The 21,755-nt window shown below is 37.7% G+C and overlaps 1 protein-coding gene across 1 annotated transcript in view; it reads left to right on the top strand.

Moving 5' to 3' along the window:
• Positions 1–8,109: 8,109 nt before the first annotated feature.
• The window catches only part of MPP4 (MAGUK p55 scaffold protein 4), a 40,783-nt gene continuing 27,137 nt past the window's right edge, over positions 8,110–21,755 (top strand). Inside the window, exons 1-7 of the mRNA XM_074192746.1 lie at positions 8,110–8,191; positions 9,580–9,701; positions 10,201–10,278; positions 11,708–11,788; positions 17,349–17,480; positions 18,271–18,352; positions 21,229–21,314. Of these exons, the coding sequence (XP_074048847.1) occupies positions 8,110–8,191; positions 9,580–9,701; positions 10,201–10,278; positions 11,708–11,788; positions 17,349–17,480; positions 18,271–18,352; positions 21,229–21,314 (663 nt within the window). The remainder of the gene's footprint in view (positions 8,192–9,579; positions 9,702–10,200; positions 10,279–11,707; positions 11,789–17,348; positions 17,481–18,270; positions 18,353–21,228; positions 21,315–21,755) is intronic.

Genomic DNA, 21,755 nt, shown 5'->3' on the forward strand with positions numbered 1-21,755 from the left:
CCATCGTCCCCATGTCTTCAGTGTTTCCCACACTATTATAGATTGGAGTGTATGAAATATATCATTTCCACTGATTTAAGAATAATTTTGGTGTATATTTATTACTTTTTAGTTATATTTTGCTAGTATAATTCAAGGAAATGCTTGAGTTCTTTGGGATCTTTTTAAAGTACTATTTCATTTTTTTTGGCTATTTGGATATAGTCTTTTCTGAATTAGAGCTCGAGCTTAGATTAACTTCTCTTTCCAAGTGCAATGGGTGAAGTGGGAGAGTACCTTTATAGAAAATAAATGCAGCTCAAATGAGAAATTCAAACTTGAAAATACATCATTATTTCAACTTTGGGTTACAATGAGCAGTAACAGTGGGTCAAAATCCTACTATATTTTAAGTTTAACATGCCCACAAACATAAGCTAATTTCCTAAGGAGTTAGTTAAAACTATCTGATTATTTACTTTCAATATTCACAAATTATTTAGTCAGTCTTATCAGGTAATAAACATCTGGTGAAAAATGTTTGTTCCATATTTTAAATTTAAAAAGTTAAATTATCACAGTCAAGTTCCTAAACTTTTATTAAGTGCCTGTACTACATGCAAGATACAAAGAAAAGTGAAAACATGCCTTGCCCTCCAAGAGTTTACAATCTAAAGGAAAACAACCATGTACAAACAAGATGTATTCAGGATAAATTGAGGATCTCAAAGAGAAATTCCTAGCATTGAGGGAGACTAGGAAAGACTACTTGAAGAAGGTGAAATTTTAACTGAGATTTATAGTAAACCAAGGGAACCAGGAGAAGGAAATGAGAAAGGAGAACATTCCAGGCATGGGGGACAACCAGTAAAAAAAAAGTGTAGTTGATAGATGAATATCTTGTGGGAGAAAGTGTGCATGGAAGCTAGTGTTACTGGATTAAAGAATATAGGAAGAAGAATGAGATCTAAGAAGGCTAGAGAGGTGGGAAGAGGCCAGATTATGAAGGGCTTTAAAATCCAAACATTTTATATTTGATCCTGGAGATAATAGGAAAGGAGGTGTGTTATATGGTCAGAAGGCCATTTTGATAACTAAGTCAAGGATGGACTAAAGCGGAGAGAGACTTAAGGCAAGGAGAACAACCCAACAGGCTATTGGAATAGTCTGGGCACAAAAGGATTTGACAATATCAGAAGAATGAGAATTTAGAGGTATTTTGACAATAGGAAATTATAGAAGTTGGCAATAGATACAAAATGGGAGGTGAGAAAAAGACAGAAATTGAGGATGACAACTAGTCTGCAATCCTGGGTAACTGAGAAGATGGTGATGTCCTTGACAGTAATAGGGGAGCTAGAAAGAGGGGATGATTCAAGGGGCAAAGAGAGTGAGGTTGTTTTTAATTTGTTGAATTTTGAATGTCTACAATATGTCTAATTCAAGATATCCAAATGGCAGTTGAAGATGGGAGACTAGAAGCCAGGGAGGAAGGTTACAGAAATAGATCTGAGAATCATCTGCACAGGAGTGATAATTGATTTCATGGGTACTGATATCAGCAGGTATACCAGGACAGCGGGAGAAAAAAAAAGACCCAGGACAGAGCCTTGAGGGGCTCTCACTTTCAGAAGGCATGACTTAGATGAAGTTCCAGCAAAGGAGATGGGGAGTCTCAGATCAGACAGATGCACAGAGGAAGCAGTATTGAAAGAGGTAGACCAGAGAAGAGAGAGAGGTCAAGAAGTTGAGCGTTAAGGAAGGATTATTAGATCTGACAATTAAAAGAAATATTGGTAACCTTGGGAGGGTAGAAAAGTCCTTTGTATTTTGCAAAGGTCTGTTTTAGACATTGAAAATACGTCAGAGGGGGCAGAGCCAAGATGGCAACAAGAAGGGATCGAGTCTTAGGAGCTCTCTGATAAAACTCATAAACTAAGGACTCTAACTAAACTTTCAAGAGACAGAACCCACAAAGGGACCCAGTGAGGCAGTTCTCCTCAAGGTAACTTGGAAAAGAGCAGAAAGGCTCTGCTCCCCGGGGTTGGAGGGGCGGCCTGCTGGAAGGGTGGCCCGCCAGAGCCAAAGCACTTCAGCCTCCCGGAGGCAGCCCCAGGGCGCTGGGAGCTGGGGCTCACAGCAGTGGGGGAGTTTCCTGAGCTGCACCCCGGGGAGCACTGGGCACAAAGTGGGGGAACAGCAGGGGACCTCTGCCAGAGTGGGCATGTGGAGCCCAGCCCTCAGGGCACACAGCGAGCAGCTTGGTCTTTCTGTAGCCCAGACCCAGAAAACAGAAGCAGGTGGAGCCCATAAGCAGGAGCCTCCAGGGCATGAGCCCATTGAGCTGAGGGAGGGGAGTGAAGAGAGAGAAACTGCTGAGCTCTGTCCTCTGCCCCTGGAATAGGACTCTGGGGCTCTGACCACATTCAGAACCTGATTGCAGTCTAGGCCCCACCCCATAGAACAACAGGGCCCCCCCACCTCGGCCCCATGGCAGAGGGGAGCGCTTATGGTCATTCACAGACCAGGAGGAAGGACAGAGCCTCACACACTGAGACCCTTGTGGGAGTGTCCCAAAAGCTCAGGAAGCACCCCAAAACCAGGCCCAGGATGGGAAAATGAACAAGCTGAGAAACAAGAGGAAGACTATTGAGAAATATTTTGCAAATGAGCCCAAGAAGGATCAAAATACTCAGTCTGAAGATGAGGAAGCACAAGCTCCTGCATCTAAAGACTCCAAGAAAAACAGAAATTGGGCTCAGGCTATGACAGAGCTCAAAAAAGACTTTGAAAATCAAATGAGGGAGTTGGAAGAAAAACTGGGAAAAGAAAGGAGAGAGATGCAGGAAAAACATGAAGATGAAGTCAGCAGCTTAGTCAAGGAAATCCAAAAAAATGCTGAAGAAAATAGCATACTAAAAACCAGCTTAGGTCAAATGGATAAAACAGTTCAAAAAGTTATTGAGGAGAAGAATGCTTTAAAAAGCAAAATTGGCCAGATGGAAAAAGAGATAAGAAAACTCTCTGAGGAGAACAAATACTTCAGATAAAGAATAGAACTCAGGGAGATTGATGCATTTACCAGAAATCAGGAATCAATACTTCAAAACCAAAAAAATGAAAAATTAGAAGAAAATGTTGAAAAAACATTGAAAAAACAACTGATATGGAAAACAGACTTAGGAAAGATAATTTAAAAATTATTGGAATACCTGAAAGTCATGATCAGGAAAAGAGCCTTGATATCTTTTTCAAAGAATTACTACAGGAAAATTGCCCTGATATTCTAGAAGCAGAGGGCAAAATAGAAATGGAGAGAATCCACCGATCCCCCCCGAGAAAGAGATCCCAGAAAACCAACCCCTAGGAATATTATAGCCAAGTTCCAGAACTCTCAAGTCAAAGAGAAAATATTAAAAGAAGCCAGAAGGACACAGTTCAAATATCATGGAGCTGCAGTCAGGATCACACAGGACTTAGCAGCAACTACATTGGAAGCCCGTAGGGCTTGGAATACAACATACCAGAAGGCAAAAGAGCCAAGAATGAATTACCCATCAAGGTTGAATGTCCTCTTCCAGGGAAAAAGATGGACTTTCAATGAACCAGGGAAATTTCAAATGTTCCTTTTGGAATGGCCAGAGTTGAACAGAAGGTTTGATCTTCAGATACAGGACTCAGGTGAAGCATAGAGACTGGAGAAGAGGGGGAAAAATATAAGGGACTTAATGAGGATGAACTGCATGTATAGAAAAATGATACTGATAATATTCATATGAACTTTCTCAGTTAATAGAGCAGGTAGAGGGAGCTTTTATAGTTGAAGCACAGGAGAAAGCTGAATTCGAAGATAAAATATGATGTAAAAATGGAGTCAATAGAAAAAAAGAAAATGGAATGGGAGAAAGAAAAAGGAGAGGGGGAATAGTCCAAGATATTTCACATAAGAAGATTTTTTTTATTACAATGAGCTATTGCAATGATATGGAAGGGGGGAGGCAAGGGGCAATGAGGGAACCTTTGCTCTCATCAGAGATGGCTAGGAGAGGAAACAGCAAATATACTCAATAGGGTATAGACATCTGGAGTAAGAAGGAGGGGGGGAGCAGGGGGAAGGGGTGGGATATGAATAAAGGAGAGGATGGACCATGGGGGGAGAGTGGCCAGATATAACACATTTTCTTTTTTACTTCTTGCAAGGGGCTGGGATTGGAAGGCCTGCCCAGGACCATAGGGCCAGGTGGATTCTGGGTCTAAGGGGTGGTATGGGGGCTCAGGACTTCTTGGCCCCAGGACCAGGGATCTGTCTGCTGTGCCACTCAGCGACCCTACAGCAGAGTCAGAGTGAAAGGAGAGAGAAAATATAGTACATGGTAGTGGAGAAATAAGAAAGGAGGGAGTTGCGATCAGCAATGGCAACGTTGGAAAAATATGGAAGTAACTTTTGTGATGGACTTATAAAAAATGTGATCCACCCGTGACAGAGTTGTTGGTGTTGGAACAAAGTCTGAAGCACATTTTTTGTTATTATTATTTGAGGGAGGGTGCAGGGCAAGTAGGGCTGGGTGGCCTGCCTGGGGCCACATAGCAGGTTGATCTTTGGGTGTCTGGGGCCGGATTTGGACCCAGGTGCTCCTGGTTCAAGGGCCAATGCTCTGTCTGCCACCCAGCCACCCCTACTATTATTATTATTTTATTTTATTTTGGGTCTTTTTTTTTCCCTTCTTTTTGGTTTTTTCAGGGCAGTGGGGATCCAGAGGCTTGCATGTCACATGGTTGGGTGATTATTGGGTTTACAAGGCTGGATATCGACTTGGGTGCTCGTGGCTCCAGGGCTGGTGCTTCATCCATTGCGCTACCTGGCCATACCTACAATTATTACTATTATTTTTTTAATTTTAATTTTTTTCTCTCCCCTTTATTTTTTTCGCCCAAGCAAGTCTATCTATATTCATGGGGGGAGGGGTATTTTGTTTACTTGTACACAAGAATATTTTATTAATATAAAAAATTTATACAAAATGAGAATAAAAAAGAAATTAAAAAAAGAAAAAAAAAGAAAATATATCAGAGGGGCTCCTAGGTAGTGCAGTGGAGAGAGCACCAGCCCTGGAGTCAAGAGGACCTGAGTTCAAATTTGACCTCAGACACTAAATATTTGCCTAGCTATGTGACCTTGGGCAAGTCACTCAAGCCCCATTGCCTTAAATAAATTTTTTGTTTTTGTTTTTTTTTAAGTTTTTTTTTTACAAGACTATGGGGTAAAGTGGCTTGTCCAAAGCCACACAGCTAGGTAATTATTAAAGGTCTGAGGTCTGATTTGAACTCAGGTACTCCTGACTCCAGGGCCAGTGCTCTAGCCACTGTGCCACCTAGCCACCCCCTTAAATAAAAAATTTAAAGAAAAGACTATTTGGCAGGCTATTTGGTGATTCTACATAGTACAAGCCACGTCGACCTAATTTCAAATTTCACTTCAGACACATCCTGGCTGCATGATCCTGGGTAAATCATGTATCCTCTTAGTGCCCAGACAACTCTCTAGGATTCTTTTGAAGCCAAAGAGAAGGTGCTGCTCTGTTTTTCCTATGTAGGATTCCCTACCCCAATGAAATAAAGTTTTATTTAAAAAAAAATCCTTACACTTGATAATCCTGGAGGCAATCACTGCTTACAGTTGAACAATATCGAATTCATAAAATTATTTTTAAAAATTTGATTTAAAGTCTTCACCTACTAATGAAAACATAGGTAGGCCATGAAATAGTTGTTGTTTTTAAAATTTTTTTTTCTAAATATATCAAAAACTGATCTTTGAAAAGGAAATAAAATTTTATTTAAAAAAAATTCTCCTTTTTCCCCGTATGTACTTGTACATTAACAATGACTGCTTGAATTTAAATCATTTTGTCAACTTTCCTGTTGCTGTAGAAAAAAAAAAACCCTTGTCCAGAAATCCTTTGTAGTCTTGTAAAATGTAAAATGTGTTAGCCTACTCAGGACTAATTAATAAGTTCTTGGACTTGAATCACTTTGTGCAAGAAATGACTTTGTGGAAGATTAAAAGTGATGAGACAAAGCAAGGATACCCAAAACCACATTGAAATCAACTTTGTACTTTCTATGAAATGAAATTATTGAAGGTTGTGGTACTAGCAAGCATATTACCTATATACATAATTAATCCTAGGATTCACCTTCTTCATTCTGGGACCAAGGACAGGAAAGTGAGGTGGAATTCAACAAAGTCCCCTTTACTTCTCACCCTGTTTTATCCTCAATGGTTGGAAAAATATCCCCATCAGCTAGCTCAGTTCACTTGTTGCAGTGGTGATTGATGTCTCCAAGGATCTGGAATTTTATTCCTCAGTTTTGATTCCATATTTAAACCTGAATCTTTCAACAATCCCCAGACCAATGGGAAAAAAGTTACTTTTGGGAAACTCGACAAGTAAATAATTTAACATTGTCTAATTACTAACTTACAGGCTCTAGCTAAAAAAGGTGCATATAAACCTTCCCTTGGTCTTGCCATCCTCTTTTTAAAATTTTTTGAAATTTTAATTATTTTATTTTTTTTAATTTCAACAAATCTTTAATATGACTTATATGTTTAGAATTCTCTGATGATAGAACCTACTTTTTTTCTTTGGTAAACTGATTCCAAGGGCCAGTTGTCCTAGATACAGCCTTATCATTTCACTTTCTATTACCCAAGATAAGGAAGCCCAACAGAACCAGTGTGGTATAACAGAAAGGCTATTGATTCTAGATTCAAAGATCTGGGTTCAAATTCTAAGTCTGAAGCTTATTACTTTTGTGATCTTGAGCAAATCACTAAACCTCATTGACAATATTCAATTCTTTCATTTATGCTAATTTGCTAAGTGCAAGGTAAATTCTGAGAGACTTGAATTCCTATTATCAGTTATTTGGAGCAACTTTCACATAGGTATTAATTGTTTAGCATTCTTTTGAATGCTAAACCTCCTTTGTCTTATTTATTGTAGGTTGGCTCTTGATCTTACATATGTCTCTCAGTTTCCTTTCTGTTTTGTACATCAGACTCTTATCAGAAATATTTGATGTAAAGATTTTTGCTTATCAACAGGCTACTTTCTTACTTTAATTGCATTGATTTTTGATCACATGAAAATTTTTCAGTTTCATATAATTGTTGTTATAATCTGTCTCTTGAAATCTCCTCTACCCTTTGCTTGGTTAAGAATTTTTCTAACTGTAATTGTGAAAGATATCTAGATCCATTTTCTGAGTCCAGACTCATTTTACTGAATGCCCCACATCACCTATTTCCCAGAAACTTAAATCCCATGAGGGTCATTTGACAACCTTGACTTAACAGACTATGTTAAAGTTTCAATGTGATCCAACCTGTGACCCAGAAAGTCTTCTTTATAGCTAACTAGAGATTCAATGTTGGGGTTTGTGTCTCATCCTTTTAAATGGAGATTTCTTGTTATATGGAAAAGTTATGTCTTCCTCGTTATTCTATTCTGCTGTTATTTCATTGATTTGGCAAATTCCTGATGTATATAAACTCCCTTTTGCTGATGTAGACTAGCAATCTAGCTATAACTTATTGTCTTATACAGTTGTCTGAGAATCCTAAGAGGTTAAATAATATGCCTATGGTCAAAGAGGCAATAGGGTGCAAGAGGGACTTGGAACTCCCTCCTTGATTCCAAGGCTGGTTCTCTATCTTATTCCATCCTCATTTTTCATTTTACTTAATTTGGTCTTAAATAGTCAACAAAACCTGAAACAATGAAGTTTAAATATTTGAGCACTATCGACCATTATAGAAACTCCTAATAAAATGTACCTTATGGCCTTTTGGATTAAAAATGAGATCAGTGAAATACAACTGATCTATGGGTTCTGCTTTTTTTAATATTTGAGGAAAAATTCTATAACATAGAACATTGTTAGATTTCTCTTTTATCGAGTCCATCAAGGGTCTGTAGAATAATCACATAATATTTTGGATTTCTGTTGTGATAAAGGAGAGAAAGGAAGGAGTTTAATCTTTTGCTCTACTTCCTAGGTCTAATTTTTCCTTTGAAAAGGAAAATTTCAAAAGGAGAGAAATCACCAGACTATAAAAGCATTATGGAGATGCCAACAGTTACCAATCAGGAGAATGGTAAATATCTCATGATTGCTGATAAAGACCTGAAAGGGTCTCAAAAATGTATGAGAGAGAGAGAGAGAGAGCACAAAATGATTCACTGTCCTATAGATCAGTTCTGAAATTTTCCATATGAAATGACACAAGAATGGCAAATATTGCAAAAAACTTATTTTGTATATTCAATTAATTCATTTACTACTTTTATGACCATTTCTTTTAAGACTTCTCAATAGAGAATATAGAATGTTAGAGTTGTAGTGAGAAATAACTGGGTTCAAACAATTCTACCTGTATAACTTTTTTTTTTCTTTTTGAGATCAGATCTTCCTATTTCAGCCCAGGGTGGAAATGTAGCAGCTACTCATGAACCTCATCACATGGAAGATTTAACCTGCCCCATTTTTTCTAACATGGATTTATTCCCTCCTCCTTAGGTAGCCTGGTGACTCTGCTCCAGAGGTTCACCATCTTGATTAGTCAGGAATCCTGATTAGTTTTAGCCTACTGCAACTCAGAACTCCCAAACTCAAGCTATTGGCTAACCTAGTATCAACCCACCCTGAGCCTCCAATGCCTACTAACTATATGACTCACAGGAAATCACTCATTGTGTATCTTAATTCCATCATCTATAAAATGGAGTTAATAATTTCTATGGTACTTCACAGTATTGTTGCGACATACAAAATGGAAAAATGTATATAAAGCACTTCAATAATTTAGACATTATAAAATTAATATTTTAGTAAATAGTAATATTAACTAGTTAACATTAATTAATACTATTATGCTCATAATTATTTTATTAAGTAAATGAAATTTTATTAATATTTCTAATATTAAGTGAAGCTCTGGGTATTTCATGAATTTTATTCATTAAAAATATATCACATCAAATTCCCAACAAAATAACTCAGTCTTACAACTGAATGAGAAATTCCTTTCTTCTATGGAGTACTGGGATTGGTTGGAAATATATGTCTGATGACTTTCTTAGAAGTTGGAATCTTCCAATGGCCATTTCCAATAAGAATTTTCAGAAGTGCTAAAAGATGCCTAGGTTTCTGCTTCAGATGGAGGAAAGGAATACAGAAAAACTATGTATCATCTCAATAACCCAAAGCATGTAAGTGAAGGAAGGACTCATTCTATTTTCCTATAGCACAAGTTGACTCACATCATTTCATATTTGCCTGCAGAATGGTAACTAAGAAGTTTGGCACTAGTGGAATGAAATAGAAGTCTTCTTAGTCAAACATGGAGGGGAGAGAGCATTGGTGGAGCAGGAGAGAAGAGGACCCGGTGCAGTTGGAAAGGGATCAGGATAGAGATAGGACCTTCATGGCATCCCAGAAATTAGCTGCCTAAATCAAAATCCAAGTCATTGTGCTTTAGTTATGACTGTTTATAATCTGTGTTTATTGGCTTTCTCTCTTTTTCCCCCTCAGGTCTCTCTCAAATTCTGAGACTGGTATTAAAAGAGCTAAGTTTGTTCTACAGCAGAGAAGTCAATGGAGTCAGTCTTTTATATGATCTTCTCCATTCCCCTTGGCTGCAAGCCCTTCTAAAGGTGAACAATAGGATTTCTAGGAGATTGGTTGCCCAAGAGTATTTTCAGATGACAGCAGCAGTATCCAGGGGTCTTTATTATAAATCTAATGCTCATGGTAGAGAAAGAGACACAACTAGGGTGCGGCAATTTGCTCTTTGTCCCAGATTGTCAAATTTTGTAGTTCTTCAGAAACAACAAAACTTCATACTTCAGTTAATAAAATTAATTAGTTAAAAGAAGAAGCTCCCAACTGTACTCCTCTCTTTTTCCTCCTCTACCAGTTCAGGCCTCCACACTTGGGAAACTCATTGATGATGTTCTAGACCTTTCCCCTCCCATCTTTTCAATTGAGGGCAGGTTTTATTCTGCTTACTGGTATCTATCTCCGGTGGGAAATTCCACATTGTTGATCTACTGCCAAGTGTCTATAAGTTATGTTACCAGGATCTTTCTATCTGGCTCTCCATACCACATGGTCAAAGCATGGTATATGCTGTATCTTTCCCCCCTGCCATAGGTTTACGAATGTCTCCAGGAATATATGAAGAGAAAACCAATCCCTGTCCTGTCTCAGGCACAAGCATTATCTTTTGAGGTAAGAGAAGAACCCAGAAAATAATACAATGCCTATTGTGTCCCCTTCTAACAAAAATTTGAATTTTTATCAGATAAAAAGTGATTACCTGAATGTGATGATTTATTGTATAGACCTTTAATATAATTTTCATTGAGTTTGATATATTTCTAGTTTGCATATAAAGAGGGAAGGGAGAAAACTGGCAGATTTAATCTTTTCCAAATTATTCAAATTATTAATATAGTTTTAATATTGCCCTAATATTTTAGGGAACAGTAATCTATTTCTCTATTTTCCCCCCTCTTTTCCTCATTCTCCCATGCCTTCCCTCACAAAAGTATCTAGATCATGATCCAGTCTGTATGGTCAGAATTTGATTTTTTAAAAAGCAACAAAAAAATGATCATCTATTATTATAGACTCATGAGGTTAGAAGGAATCTCCAGAATCACCTAATTTCTTCTACATTCCAGCAGTTCTAAATCACCTTAAATTACCTCAAGAAGTTGGAATCTTCCAATGCCCATTTCCAGTAAGAATTTTTAGAAGTGCTAAAAGATGACTAGGTTTCTGCTTCAGATGGAGGAGAGCAATACAGAAAAGCTATGTACCATCTCAATAACCCAAAACATGTAAGATGAAGGAAGGGTTCATTCTGTTTTCCCATAGCACAAGCTGAATCACATTATTTCATATATGCCTGCAGAATGGTAACTAAGAAGTTTGGCACATGTGGCACTAGTGAGAATTTTTCTTTTTTCCTAATGCTTCAAAGTCCTTAAATAGTGATGCTTAGCTTATATGCTTAGTAAATCCTACAGTAGAGAATGCGATTTCCATGAAATGGAGTCACTGATAGGATACTTATCAAGATTTCTTCTAGTTCTAAATAGGTGTATAGACTAAATATAAGTATTCTACTCTATCTATAGCTAGGAATACTTAAGGTAGTTTACCTAGGGATAGAGCACTCATATTAGCCACGAGCTATTTTCAAAGACACTAATGGGGGGGAAAGCTATAATCATCCCTATAGACTTAGAGAAGGAACTGAGACAGTCTTATAGAATTGTCATTGAGTTTCTAGGATCAGTTAGTCTCCCCCCAAATCATGACCTGCTCATTCTGAACTAAGGACTCTGCCCAGTCCTTGAGAGAAAAGATGAACACTGAGGATTTCCAATAGAGGGACCCGTAATACTCCTTGGAAGTATGCTTGCTGGTCACATGTTGATTTAAGTTTAAAATGTAATGCTACCTGTGTTTTATTATATTTGTATTTATTTTGTTAAATAGTTCCAATTTCATTTTAAACTGGTTGAGGCCACACTCAGGTGCTATGGGTCACTGGGTACAGATTGACCCCTTTGGTTTCCATGCCTGGGAATGAAACATCCTATAAAATGAAGATAATCAATTTCATAATCCATGTCTTTCCATGAACCAGGTGATGGAGTTGTTGCAAGAGGCTCCTCAGTCCCCTGAGGTCCGAGAACTGAGACAAGTTCTAAAAGCCAAACACTTCCAGGCAAGTGCTAGCTTCTGGGAGGTGGGGGAGTGGGGTAGGTGAGAGGATGGGATGGGAAGAGAGGGGGAAGGGGACAAGAGAAGAGCATGGATGGGAGGGCATGCATTGAAAAATGAAAAGCATAAATCAAAGAAATGGCAAAAGTATTCTCAGATATGGAATTTCATTATAATGAACAAGCAGAGGAATATATTTAAATGTCAAAATTTTAGAGCCAACAGTAACCTTAGGGGAGGCACAAACATAAATAGAAGACATATGAATCCTAGATCATTAGAGCTGGAAGGGACCTCGGAGGGTGTCTAGACTGACCACCTCATTCTGCAGATCAGAAACTGATTCTTTAAAGACCACCCAGCCAGGAACCTAACAGAAGGAGCCCTGGAATCCACATCTCCCGACTTACACTTTTATCCCTAAGATGCTTCAAGACAGGGGTTGGACTTTTTCAAGCTTGTTCAGATGTGACCTGGTCAGGTGTTAGTCTAGCAGTGGCATTATGGGATCCTAGGCTTAGTCCTGATGAGATCAAGTTCAACCCCTGCTCCTTTTACAGATAAAGAAACTGAGGCTGAGAGAGGCTAAGGGAACTTTACCCAGGGACTAGGGAGTAAGAGAATGGTCCAGATAGTGTGGTTTCTTTTGCTCAATTTCCTTTAAAAATAAATAAATTATTTTGTTTTAAATTAAATTAAGTTTTTTTAAAAAAAATCAGTTTTGCCAGATGAAGCTGATTAATTGGGATGCTTTGAAGGGACATTACCATTCAAATTATATTTGAATGTACATGCCATTCAAATTACATTTGATAGAAATTTTCCTCAGTATTTTTTCCCCATTCCGTGTTTCCATGTAATTAAAAAGGGAAAAGGATGAGATTGGCAAGCGATAGCCCTTTTCAGATGATTCCAGCTGAACGTCTTATTTTTCACATCTCCCTCTTCCTATTCCTCCCCCTGCATCACTCCTCGCAAAAAAGAATTTCCTTCCTCAATAGTCAGGATTTTATTGTGAAAAATAACAATAATTATTAGATACAGCTAGTCAGTGTCCGAGGCAGGTTTTGAACTCAGGTTTATTCTCTGGCTCCAAGCCCAAGGCTCCTTCCACTGTACCAGGCTGATCTTAGTGCTGAGACAAGGCTGTTTTCTCCCCTGAATGATGTTACGTAGCCAGGATCCGAGACAGTAGTGGCCAGCTGTGGCCACTGAGTGGCGCTGAGTGTTAACATTGGATTCAAAAATGACACCCCTTAGGGTTGCAGCATCAATGATGTATAAATGATGCTGGGAGCATCCAGGCAGAGGTTGACCAGATCCTGAACAAAAGAGACGGAGTCTCTTCAATTCACTGGGAGTACTTTGCAAAAATACTTGCTGTAAGAAATGAGACAACTTGAAAGAATTTTAATTTCAGAATTTGGTTTGAAATTATATTAATTTAATGGATGAATGAATAGAGCATTTATTCAATGTTTACCATGGGCAAAGAATTGTGTACTAATATACTGACATTATCCAACAGCTTTAAGAGAATACTTTTTAGTGTTTATACATTCTGAGAATATCTGCTGACTTCATGGCATTTAAAATGCAATCTCTAAGTCAAATTTGAAATGCAAAAGAGAACCATTTATTATCAACAAACTAAACATAATGAACAAAGCCAAGTTGTTTTCTAAAATTCTGATTAAATTCTGCCTGTCGAGCAATCCATCTCTTAGTAAGAAGAATGATAATAGAACCAATGATTATAGAAATGTTAGGTGAGTTGTCATCAAAAGAAGCTGATTACCCCAGACCCTCCTTTGTGGTATTATGTGATGGGAGACTGATGGGTCCAGAAGTACAAAATCTGAGCTCAGTTACCACTTCCTACCTGTGTGTCTTTTCACTCAGTGTTTCTGAGTCTCAATACTATATGATTTCCAGGCCCCTTCAAAGCTCTGTATCTATGATCCTCCCCTTGGGTCAATAGATACAGTCAAGAGAACCATCAAGAGGTTTCAAACAATTTTATGACTGCTTTGGAATGTATCATAAAATTCCTATTTTCTTTTTATTTCTTAGAACACTATGAGATGTCAATATTTTCCATATTGAGTTTTCTTCAATTTATTTAATCTGGGGTGGGATTTTGTTCAGAGGAGTTTTCTTTGTCTTTTCTTCAAGTTTTATTGTTTTTATGTAATTGTCATGTCACTTTAATGCCCTCCTTCATTGAACCCTTTCTTATGCCAAAGAAAACCATTTAAGCAAAGTTTAACAACATGGTAACCATACCCAATAGTGGATATCCCATTCCATATCCTCTCTATTTGAGGGAAGGGTATGTTTCTTTGTCATTCTATAGGAGCAAAAGGCATGTAAGTGGCTCAGCTGATAGAGTTCTGGGTCTGAGTCAGGAAGACTCATCTTCCTATATTCAACTCTGGCCTCAGAACCCCTGGGCAAGTTACTCAACCCTGTTTGCCTCAGTTTCCTCATCTGTCAAATGAGCCGGAGAAGAAATGACAAACCATTAGAGTAGCTTTGTCAAGAAAACCACTAGGTGGCACAGTGGATAGCGCATGGGCCCTGGAGTCAGAAGAACCTGAGATCAAAAATGTCCTCGGACATTTAATAATTTCCTTAAGTCATCTAACCCCATTGCCTTAAATAAATAAAATTTTTGAAAAGAAAACCCCAAATGGAGTGACAAAGAGGAGGATACAAAAATAGGAACAAAATTGTTATATTACATTTTCATCAGAAAATTGTATTATAATTTATTGGAGTGAATTCTTACTCCTCCTCCCCCTCTTTCTTCCTCCCTCCTCTTCCTTCTTCCCCTTTCTCCTTCCTCTTCCTCCTCATCCTCCTCTTCCTCCTTCTTCACCCTAAAATTTAGTTAATGTAGCAAACATCTCTGGTGAGGAAAGCTTCCCTCCCAACCAGCATTAGCTCTTCAACTTCCAGCCTAAGAGATATGACTAGGGATGTTAAGGAAAGACATAAGCATATACTGATGTTAGATATTGTGCTGAGTGCTTTACAAAGATTTATTTAAGATCCTAGCAACAATCTGGGAAGGTTTTTACAGATGATATAGCTGAGTTAAACAGATTTTTTATTTTTTTTTGTTATGTTTTAAAGATTTTATTTTGGGTTTTACAGTTTTTCCCCGATCTTACTTCCCTCCCCCCACCCCCACAGAAGGCAATTTATCAGTCTTTATTTTGTTTCCATGTTGTACATTGATCCAAATTGAGTGTGATGAGAGAGAAATCATATCCTTAAAGAAGAAACATAAAGTATAAAAGATAGCAAGATCAGACAATAAGATATCAGGTTTTTTTTTTTCTAAATTAAAGGTAGTAGTCTTTGGTTTTTGTTCAAACTCCACAGTTTTTTCTCTGGATACAGATGGTATTCTCCATTGCAGAGAGCCCCAAATTGTCCCTGATTGTTGCACTGATGGAATGAGTGAGTCCATCAAGGTTGATCATCACCCCCATGTTGCTGTTAGGATGTACAGTGGTAAACAGATATTTTTGTCCAGGATCATATAGCTTGTAAGTGCCTGAGGCTGAATTTGAACTCAGGTCTGCCCAGAACTATCTGCTTCTTAACTTTAACAGGTCTAGAGTCACACAGTCAATTTGAATCAGGTTGGACCCGAATCTTGATCTTTCACACTGACCAGCTCATTCTTTCTACTCCGTGTCTTCCTCGGTGACTTTTATTTCTACATTTGTAACTTTTACTGCTATAATTCTTTTTTTTTTTTTTTTTTGGAAGCAACTGGGATTGAGTGATTTGCCCAGAGTCACACAGCTAGTAAATGTCTAAGGTAGAATTTGAACTCATGTTTTCCTAACTTCAGGGTTTTATTTCTAAATATATCCCTCCCATTTCCCCTAATTTATAACCCATCCCTTGTAACAAAGTTGGGGGGGGGGGGGAGGAGCAGGGTGGGGGGGGAAGGCAATTCAGCAAAAATAACCAAGATAACAATTAAGTCTAATAGTCTATATAATATTCCAACTACCTTAACCCCTCCACCTCTACAAATAAAGGAGGGAAGCATATTGTTCATCTCATTCTTGAGACCAACTTTCCCAGCTACTTTTTAGTATAGTTATTGTAGTCATAGTATAGTTTTTCTGCTAGAACATCCTAAAAATAACCAAAATTTCAAAATCATGTAATAAAACCCACAGGGCTTATGGGGAAAATATGGGGTTAGGAAGCCTCCACTTCCAGTCAGAGGTGTTTCTTATATTTTTGTGGCATTGACTCTGATCATTTGAGATATGGATTCCTTTATGATTATTATTTGGTAGAGAGCCCATGTTATCTTACTTAACACTCAAATTTTTCCTCAGTACTTAAGGTTCCTTTTTTGCATGGACTGTTTGGCCTTTTTGAACCAGAAAAGTTAGATGTCTTGGAGATATTTGTGTTATTGAATGAGTGTTTTTTATGTGAAAAAGTTCACAAATACAAAAGAATACCAAGATGGATAGTTGGAGGATAACACAGGTAGTGAACTGAGATAACTGGAAGATGTTTGAGAGGGGTGTGTGTGTGTGTGTGTGTGTGTGTGTGTGTGTGTGTGTGTGTAGTATATTCCTTTATGATCTGGTTTGTCTAGGAATGGTTTTCTTTGTTTACCTAGTATATCTTGAAGATGAAATCACACATAAATAAAAAAGAAACTTGTGCTAGGTTCAAATTGTTCCCTAATATATCAATTACATTGGAACAAATTTGCATTTTCAAAACAGGTATAAATTAAGAACTGATTGTTTATTATTATAGCTCTGCTGTGTTTCTTCATATATCTTCCCATATTTCTCTTTTTATTACCCAATAACATTCTATTATAACCAGTCATTGCCCAGTTAATGGGCTCCCCTTCCAGTTTTTTTGCTATGACAAAAAGTATTGATGGTAATATTGTTGTAGGTATATAAACCTAGTATCAGCATAGTCCATGAACACCTTAGTGACTTCTCTGGTATAATTCTAAATTATTTTCCAGAATGATTGGTCCCGTTCATGTATCCTTCAATAGTGTATTTGTAGGCCTGTTGCTTCAAATATTGACTTTCTATTACCAAAACCCAAAGCAAAAACAATAAAAAACTTAGATAAACTTGAGTTGTTTAATCAACATTTTTCATATAATTTGTAATTTGAACAATCTTTCATATGATTGTCATAGGAAAATTTTGTAGTAAACAAAAGACTAACATAGAACTTTGCTTATAGCTGACATCCAACTCAGCAGTCAAAAATTTTCCATCTTTTTATGTTAGAAAAGCTTTTGCATAGCTTTTGTAATTCAAATTCCACATATGCAATGTGGACTGGATCTGGTCTGTAGTTTATGTTACCTGGGCTTCCAAGAAACGAGATCACCCAGAATCATAGAATCATGAATTTTTAGTAGGAATTAACCAGTGGAAGGATTTGTGTGCTGTGTCACAAGTCGTGTTGTTTGAGGCTAACTGACTTTGGAGATGGACGTGTTTTCCAGGATGATCATGGCTTGTTTTTTTGTTTTTCTGTCCCAGGCCTTGCTAAATGCCCATGATACTGTAGCTCAGAAAGATTTTGAGCCAGTTCTTCCCCCGCTGCCTGATGACATCCCTGAGAATGAGGAAGCTTTGAGGATTGTTTGCTTGGTGAAAAATAAGCAGCCCCTGGTAAGGAAGTCTTTCGATGTTTGAATTTTGCAATGTACTACAGAGATTAGATTCCCTTTAAAGTTAATATGGACATTATCTGTGTCCGTAGTTGGTAAAAATGAAACAATAATCCCTCAGAAAATTTGGAGGTAAATTGTGTTAACAGTCACAAAGGGGGTTCCCTCCTTAAACACCACTTGCTTTATGGGTTTGAATACATTGAATTTTTTAATGTTTGCCTTGACTAAAGATTTCTATTTACTGTTCTGTGTCCAAGCTACCAGGTATAAGATGTAAGAAATTATGGCTTTTCTTTCTCTGTTTTGATAATTGATCTGTGCTTTTAAAAAAAATCACTCTGTTACATGTCATTTAATTGAAATGGGCAAAACTTTTAGAAAAGCATCTACCACAGTATCTCCTAATATTCATATACTGGAAAAGAAAATGGCAAACTACTCCAGTATCTTTGCCAAGAAAATCCCAAGGACAGTATGGTCTGTGGGAATCATGAAGAGTCAGACACAACTGAACAATATCATTTACAGAAGAGATGGAGAAATGTGAACTAGACAATAACACAATTCAATAGATTTTGAACTACTTGAGTGGCCAGACTCAAGTAGTCAGTGGTTTTATGTCAACTTGGCAGGAGATGGCACTCCAATGCAGTTCCCCAGGTGTGTGTATTTGGCCTTGTATTAGTCTCACTTTTATCAGTGGATTGTCTAGAGAAAGTAAAGTATGCATTCCCCCAAAGAGTCCAAGAACAATGAATTAAGTGTGTCCTGTGGTTCTCTTTTGTCAGGGTGCCACTATCAAGCGCCATGAAATAACAGGGGATATCATGATAGCCAGGATAATCCATGGTGGATTGGCAGACAAGAGTGGTAAGTTGAGATTTTGATGGTCTGTGATCATGTGAAAACTAAATAACATCAAATTTTCTCTCCAATGTGCCTTGGGATCAAATAGTAACCCCCAGAAATTGAAGAACTATCCTTGAGTGGTTTAAGGAGTCATAGATCAAGGTTCACTCTGACAGACCTTCCTTCCAACATCTTTCATCACTGGCTCACCTCCTTAGCCTTTGAACATACTCATATCTCCTTCATCTTAAAAATGACTCTGCTTTACCCTGCTGCCCCTTTCTGGCTACCATCTTCTTTTGTTTCTTCCTTTCACTGTCAATTTTCATGCTCCAAATGTGGACATTTCCCAAAGTTCTGTCCTAGATTCCATGTTCTTTCTCAACTTTCTTTCCTTCCTGAAATAAGTTCCATTCCAGTGCTTCATCTTAATATCCAATACTTCGGTGAACTGGTGATCTCACTCCTGTGGGTGCTTCATCCCCTGGAACAGATTAGATACTGTCAGCCAATATGTTCTTCAATTGTGAGATATTGCAGTTAGGGTGAATAGAGAGATAGGCCTAGAGTCAGAAAGACATGAGTACAAATTCCACCTCAAGCACTTATTGTTATGTGACTATGGGCGAGGCAAATCATTTAATCCCTTTGAGCCTTAGTTTATTCATTCTCAAAATGATGACTTAATGATTTCTAAGATCCCTTTCAACTCTAAATCTGTGATTGTGAGCTACTGTGAAACTGTCACTTTTAGTCTTTTCATTCTATAAATCTGCTGAAAGGGAGCTACCCAATCTTTAGAGATCTGCTTTAATTGTTTTTACAATTTCACACATAGCTATGCAGCACTTTGGCCATCCGTTATCTCATTCTTGATCCTTATTCTCTTCTTTTTGGTCCTAAGTATTCCTAATATGATAGTGCTGAAAGCACTTCTACCATATAAATTGGAGTAGCAACAATATCTACAAGAGATCCTGCCATATTAGGCTGGACTAGTTTATACCAAGATTCTTCCGTCTGAGGACTAGATTAATTTTTCCTTAAAAGTTTTTGAATCTGTCCAGTTTGTCCCAGGTACTATGGCTTGAATAAGGAATGTAGCTTCTTTTCAAAAGTCCCCTGGGTGAAAGTTGAGAAGATACACATTTTGCATGGTGCCCAGCATGATGACAGCTTAACAAAATAGTAATCTAGACTGTGGTTAAACAGCCTTGCTTTGTTTACTGTTACATGGTTTAGGAGCTCTCATTTCATTCCACTCCCAAACCTGAACAATAGGACCAACTTGAGTCAGATTTGGGTTTCATGTGTCAAAGTCATATGCCAAAATCTACCTACATCCACCTTTGTGTGAACTACAATTTGTAGTCTTTAAAAAGTGGCCTTTGTATTTCATCACTGGTAGAAAATTAGTGTTTAAATAAAAAAAAAAGGAAGGAAGGAAGGAACAGAGGGAGGAAGAGAGGGAAAAAAAGAACTAGGCCTCCAATACTTATTTACATAATGATGATTTTCAAAATTTTATCTTTAGGACTATCTACTGTGTAACTAGTATAATATAAAAGAATCCTCAATTTGAAGTCAGCCTTTCTGGATTCAAATCTTGCTTCTGCTACTTTCTAAGCAAAACAGTTTGGACTCGTCACTTCATCTCCTCAGAGGTCAGCTTCCCTTCTCTATAAAGTGAGAGACCAGAGAGACTAGAAGATAATGTCTTTCCAGATTCTTTCCAGATCCACAAAACTCTTTTCTCATCATTGTCCTGTAAAACAGGTAGAACTCAAGATTAGGAAGGACTTTGGATTATATGAAGGATATTACTTTTAGAAAAACATGCACTACTATGCACTACTTATTTTAATTGATATTTTATTTTACTTTTCTAATTACATGTTATGAAAGTTTTTCAACATTCATCCACTTCCACATCTATTTACATAATTTCCTTCCATCCTCCCTTTCCTACAATGAACAGTCTAATGAACATTGTTCATGTACATTTGTATTTAACATGTTTATAAGCACTACTTATTTCAACAAATATCTTAACCTCTGTGAAAGCATTATGATGGACTTTACTGACAGGTAGACCCACCACATTCAGTCCCATCAGACCACACCTGGAGTATTCTGTTCAGTTCTGGACACTATTATTCAGGGGAAATTTTGACAAGTTGGAGTATGACTATGGTATAAAGGAAAGAGCAAAGGACTTAAAATTATAGGACCTGAGTCTGAAACCCAGCTTTACCCGTATGACCTTAGGCACCTGACTTAAATTCCCTGAACATTTTTCTACCTTTATAAAATAAAGGGGTTCACCTAGATGATTTCTAAGTTTCCTTCCAACCTGAAATCTATTATCCTATATGTTCTAGAGGAGGATGACCAATAGGGTAAGGAGATTAGAAATCATGTCATACAAAGATCTGTTGAGGGAACTGGACATATCTGGCCTAGAGAAGAGAAGTTGGGGAAGGGAGATGGCATGGTATGTGACTTTAAGTATTTGAAGACAGCTGACTTGGTTTGCTTGGTCCTAGAAGAGAAAACCAGGAGCAAGTCAAGATAAGGAAAAGTTTCCTGACATTGCTATTCCTGAAGGAAATGACCAAAAGCAATTTTGAATTTCCCCATGGTCATTAGAGGTCAGCAAGCAGAATATTGTAAAGAAAATCCCTTTCTAGGCATAGCTTGGACTAGGTACCCTTGTGGGTCTTTTCTAAGCCACCTGTTCTATATGTTAATGAAATGCACCCCTACAGTACCACTTCTTTCCTTCTTTTTATATTTTTGATACTTTTTACCCTTGAGGGCCTCAGGCATCCTTCCCACCAACTTCCCTCACTCCTTCGCAATAGCACCTCCTTTATCTTATGTTTCCATTTGTCTAGGGCTGCTCTATGCTGGTGACAAATTGGTGGAAGTGAACGGTATTTCAGTAGAGGGACTTGAACCAGAACAAGTGATCCATATTCTGGTATCAATTTTTGGTTTCATTTTTTTCCTTTTTCTTCCTTTCTCTTTCTCTCTCTCTTTTTTTTGACAAGGCAGTAGGGTTAAGTGACTTGCCCAAGGTCACACAGCTGGGTAATTACTAAGTGTCTGAGGTCATATTTGAACTCAGGTCCTCCTGACTCCAGGACTGGTGCTCTATCCACTGAACCACATAGCTGCTAGTCTTTCTTTCTTTCTTTCTTTCTTTCTTTCTTTCTTTCTTTCTTTCTTTCTTTCTTTCTTTCTTTCTTTCTTTCTTCCTTCCTTCCTTCCTTCCTTCCTTCCTTCCTTTCTTTCCTTCTTTCTTTCCTTCTTTCTTTCTTTCTTTCTTTCTTTCTTTCTTTCTTTCTTTCTTTCTTTCTTTCTTTCTCTTTGTCTCTGTCTTTATCTGTCTGTCTGTCTGTCTGTCTGTCTCTTTCTTTCT

This window comes from Macrotis lagotis, chromosome 6 (genome assembly GCF_037893015.1).
Source record: "Macrotis lagotis isolate mMagLag1 chromosome 6, bilby.v1.9.chrom.fasta, whole genome shotgun sequence".
NCBI classification, from domain to species: domain Eukaryota; kingdom Metazoa; phylum Chordata; class Mammalia; order Peramelemorphia; family Peramelidae; genus Macrotis; species Macrotis lagotis.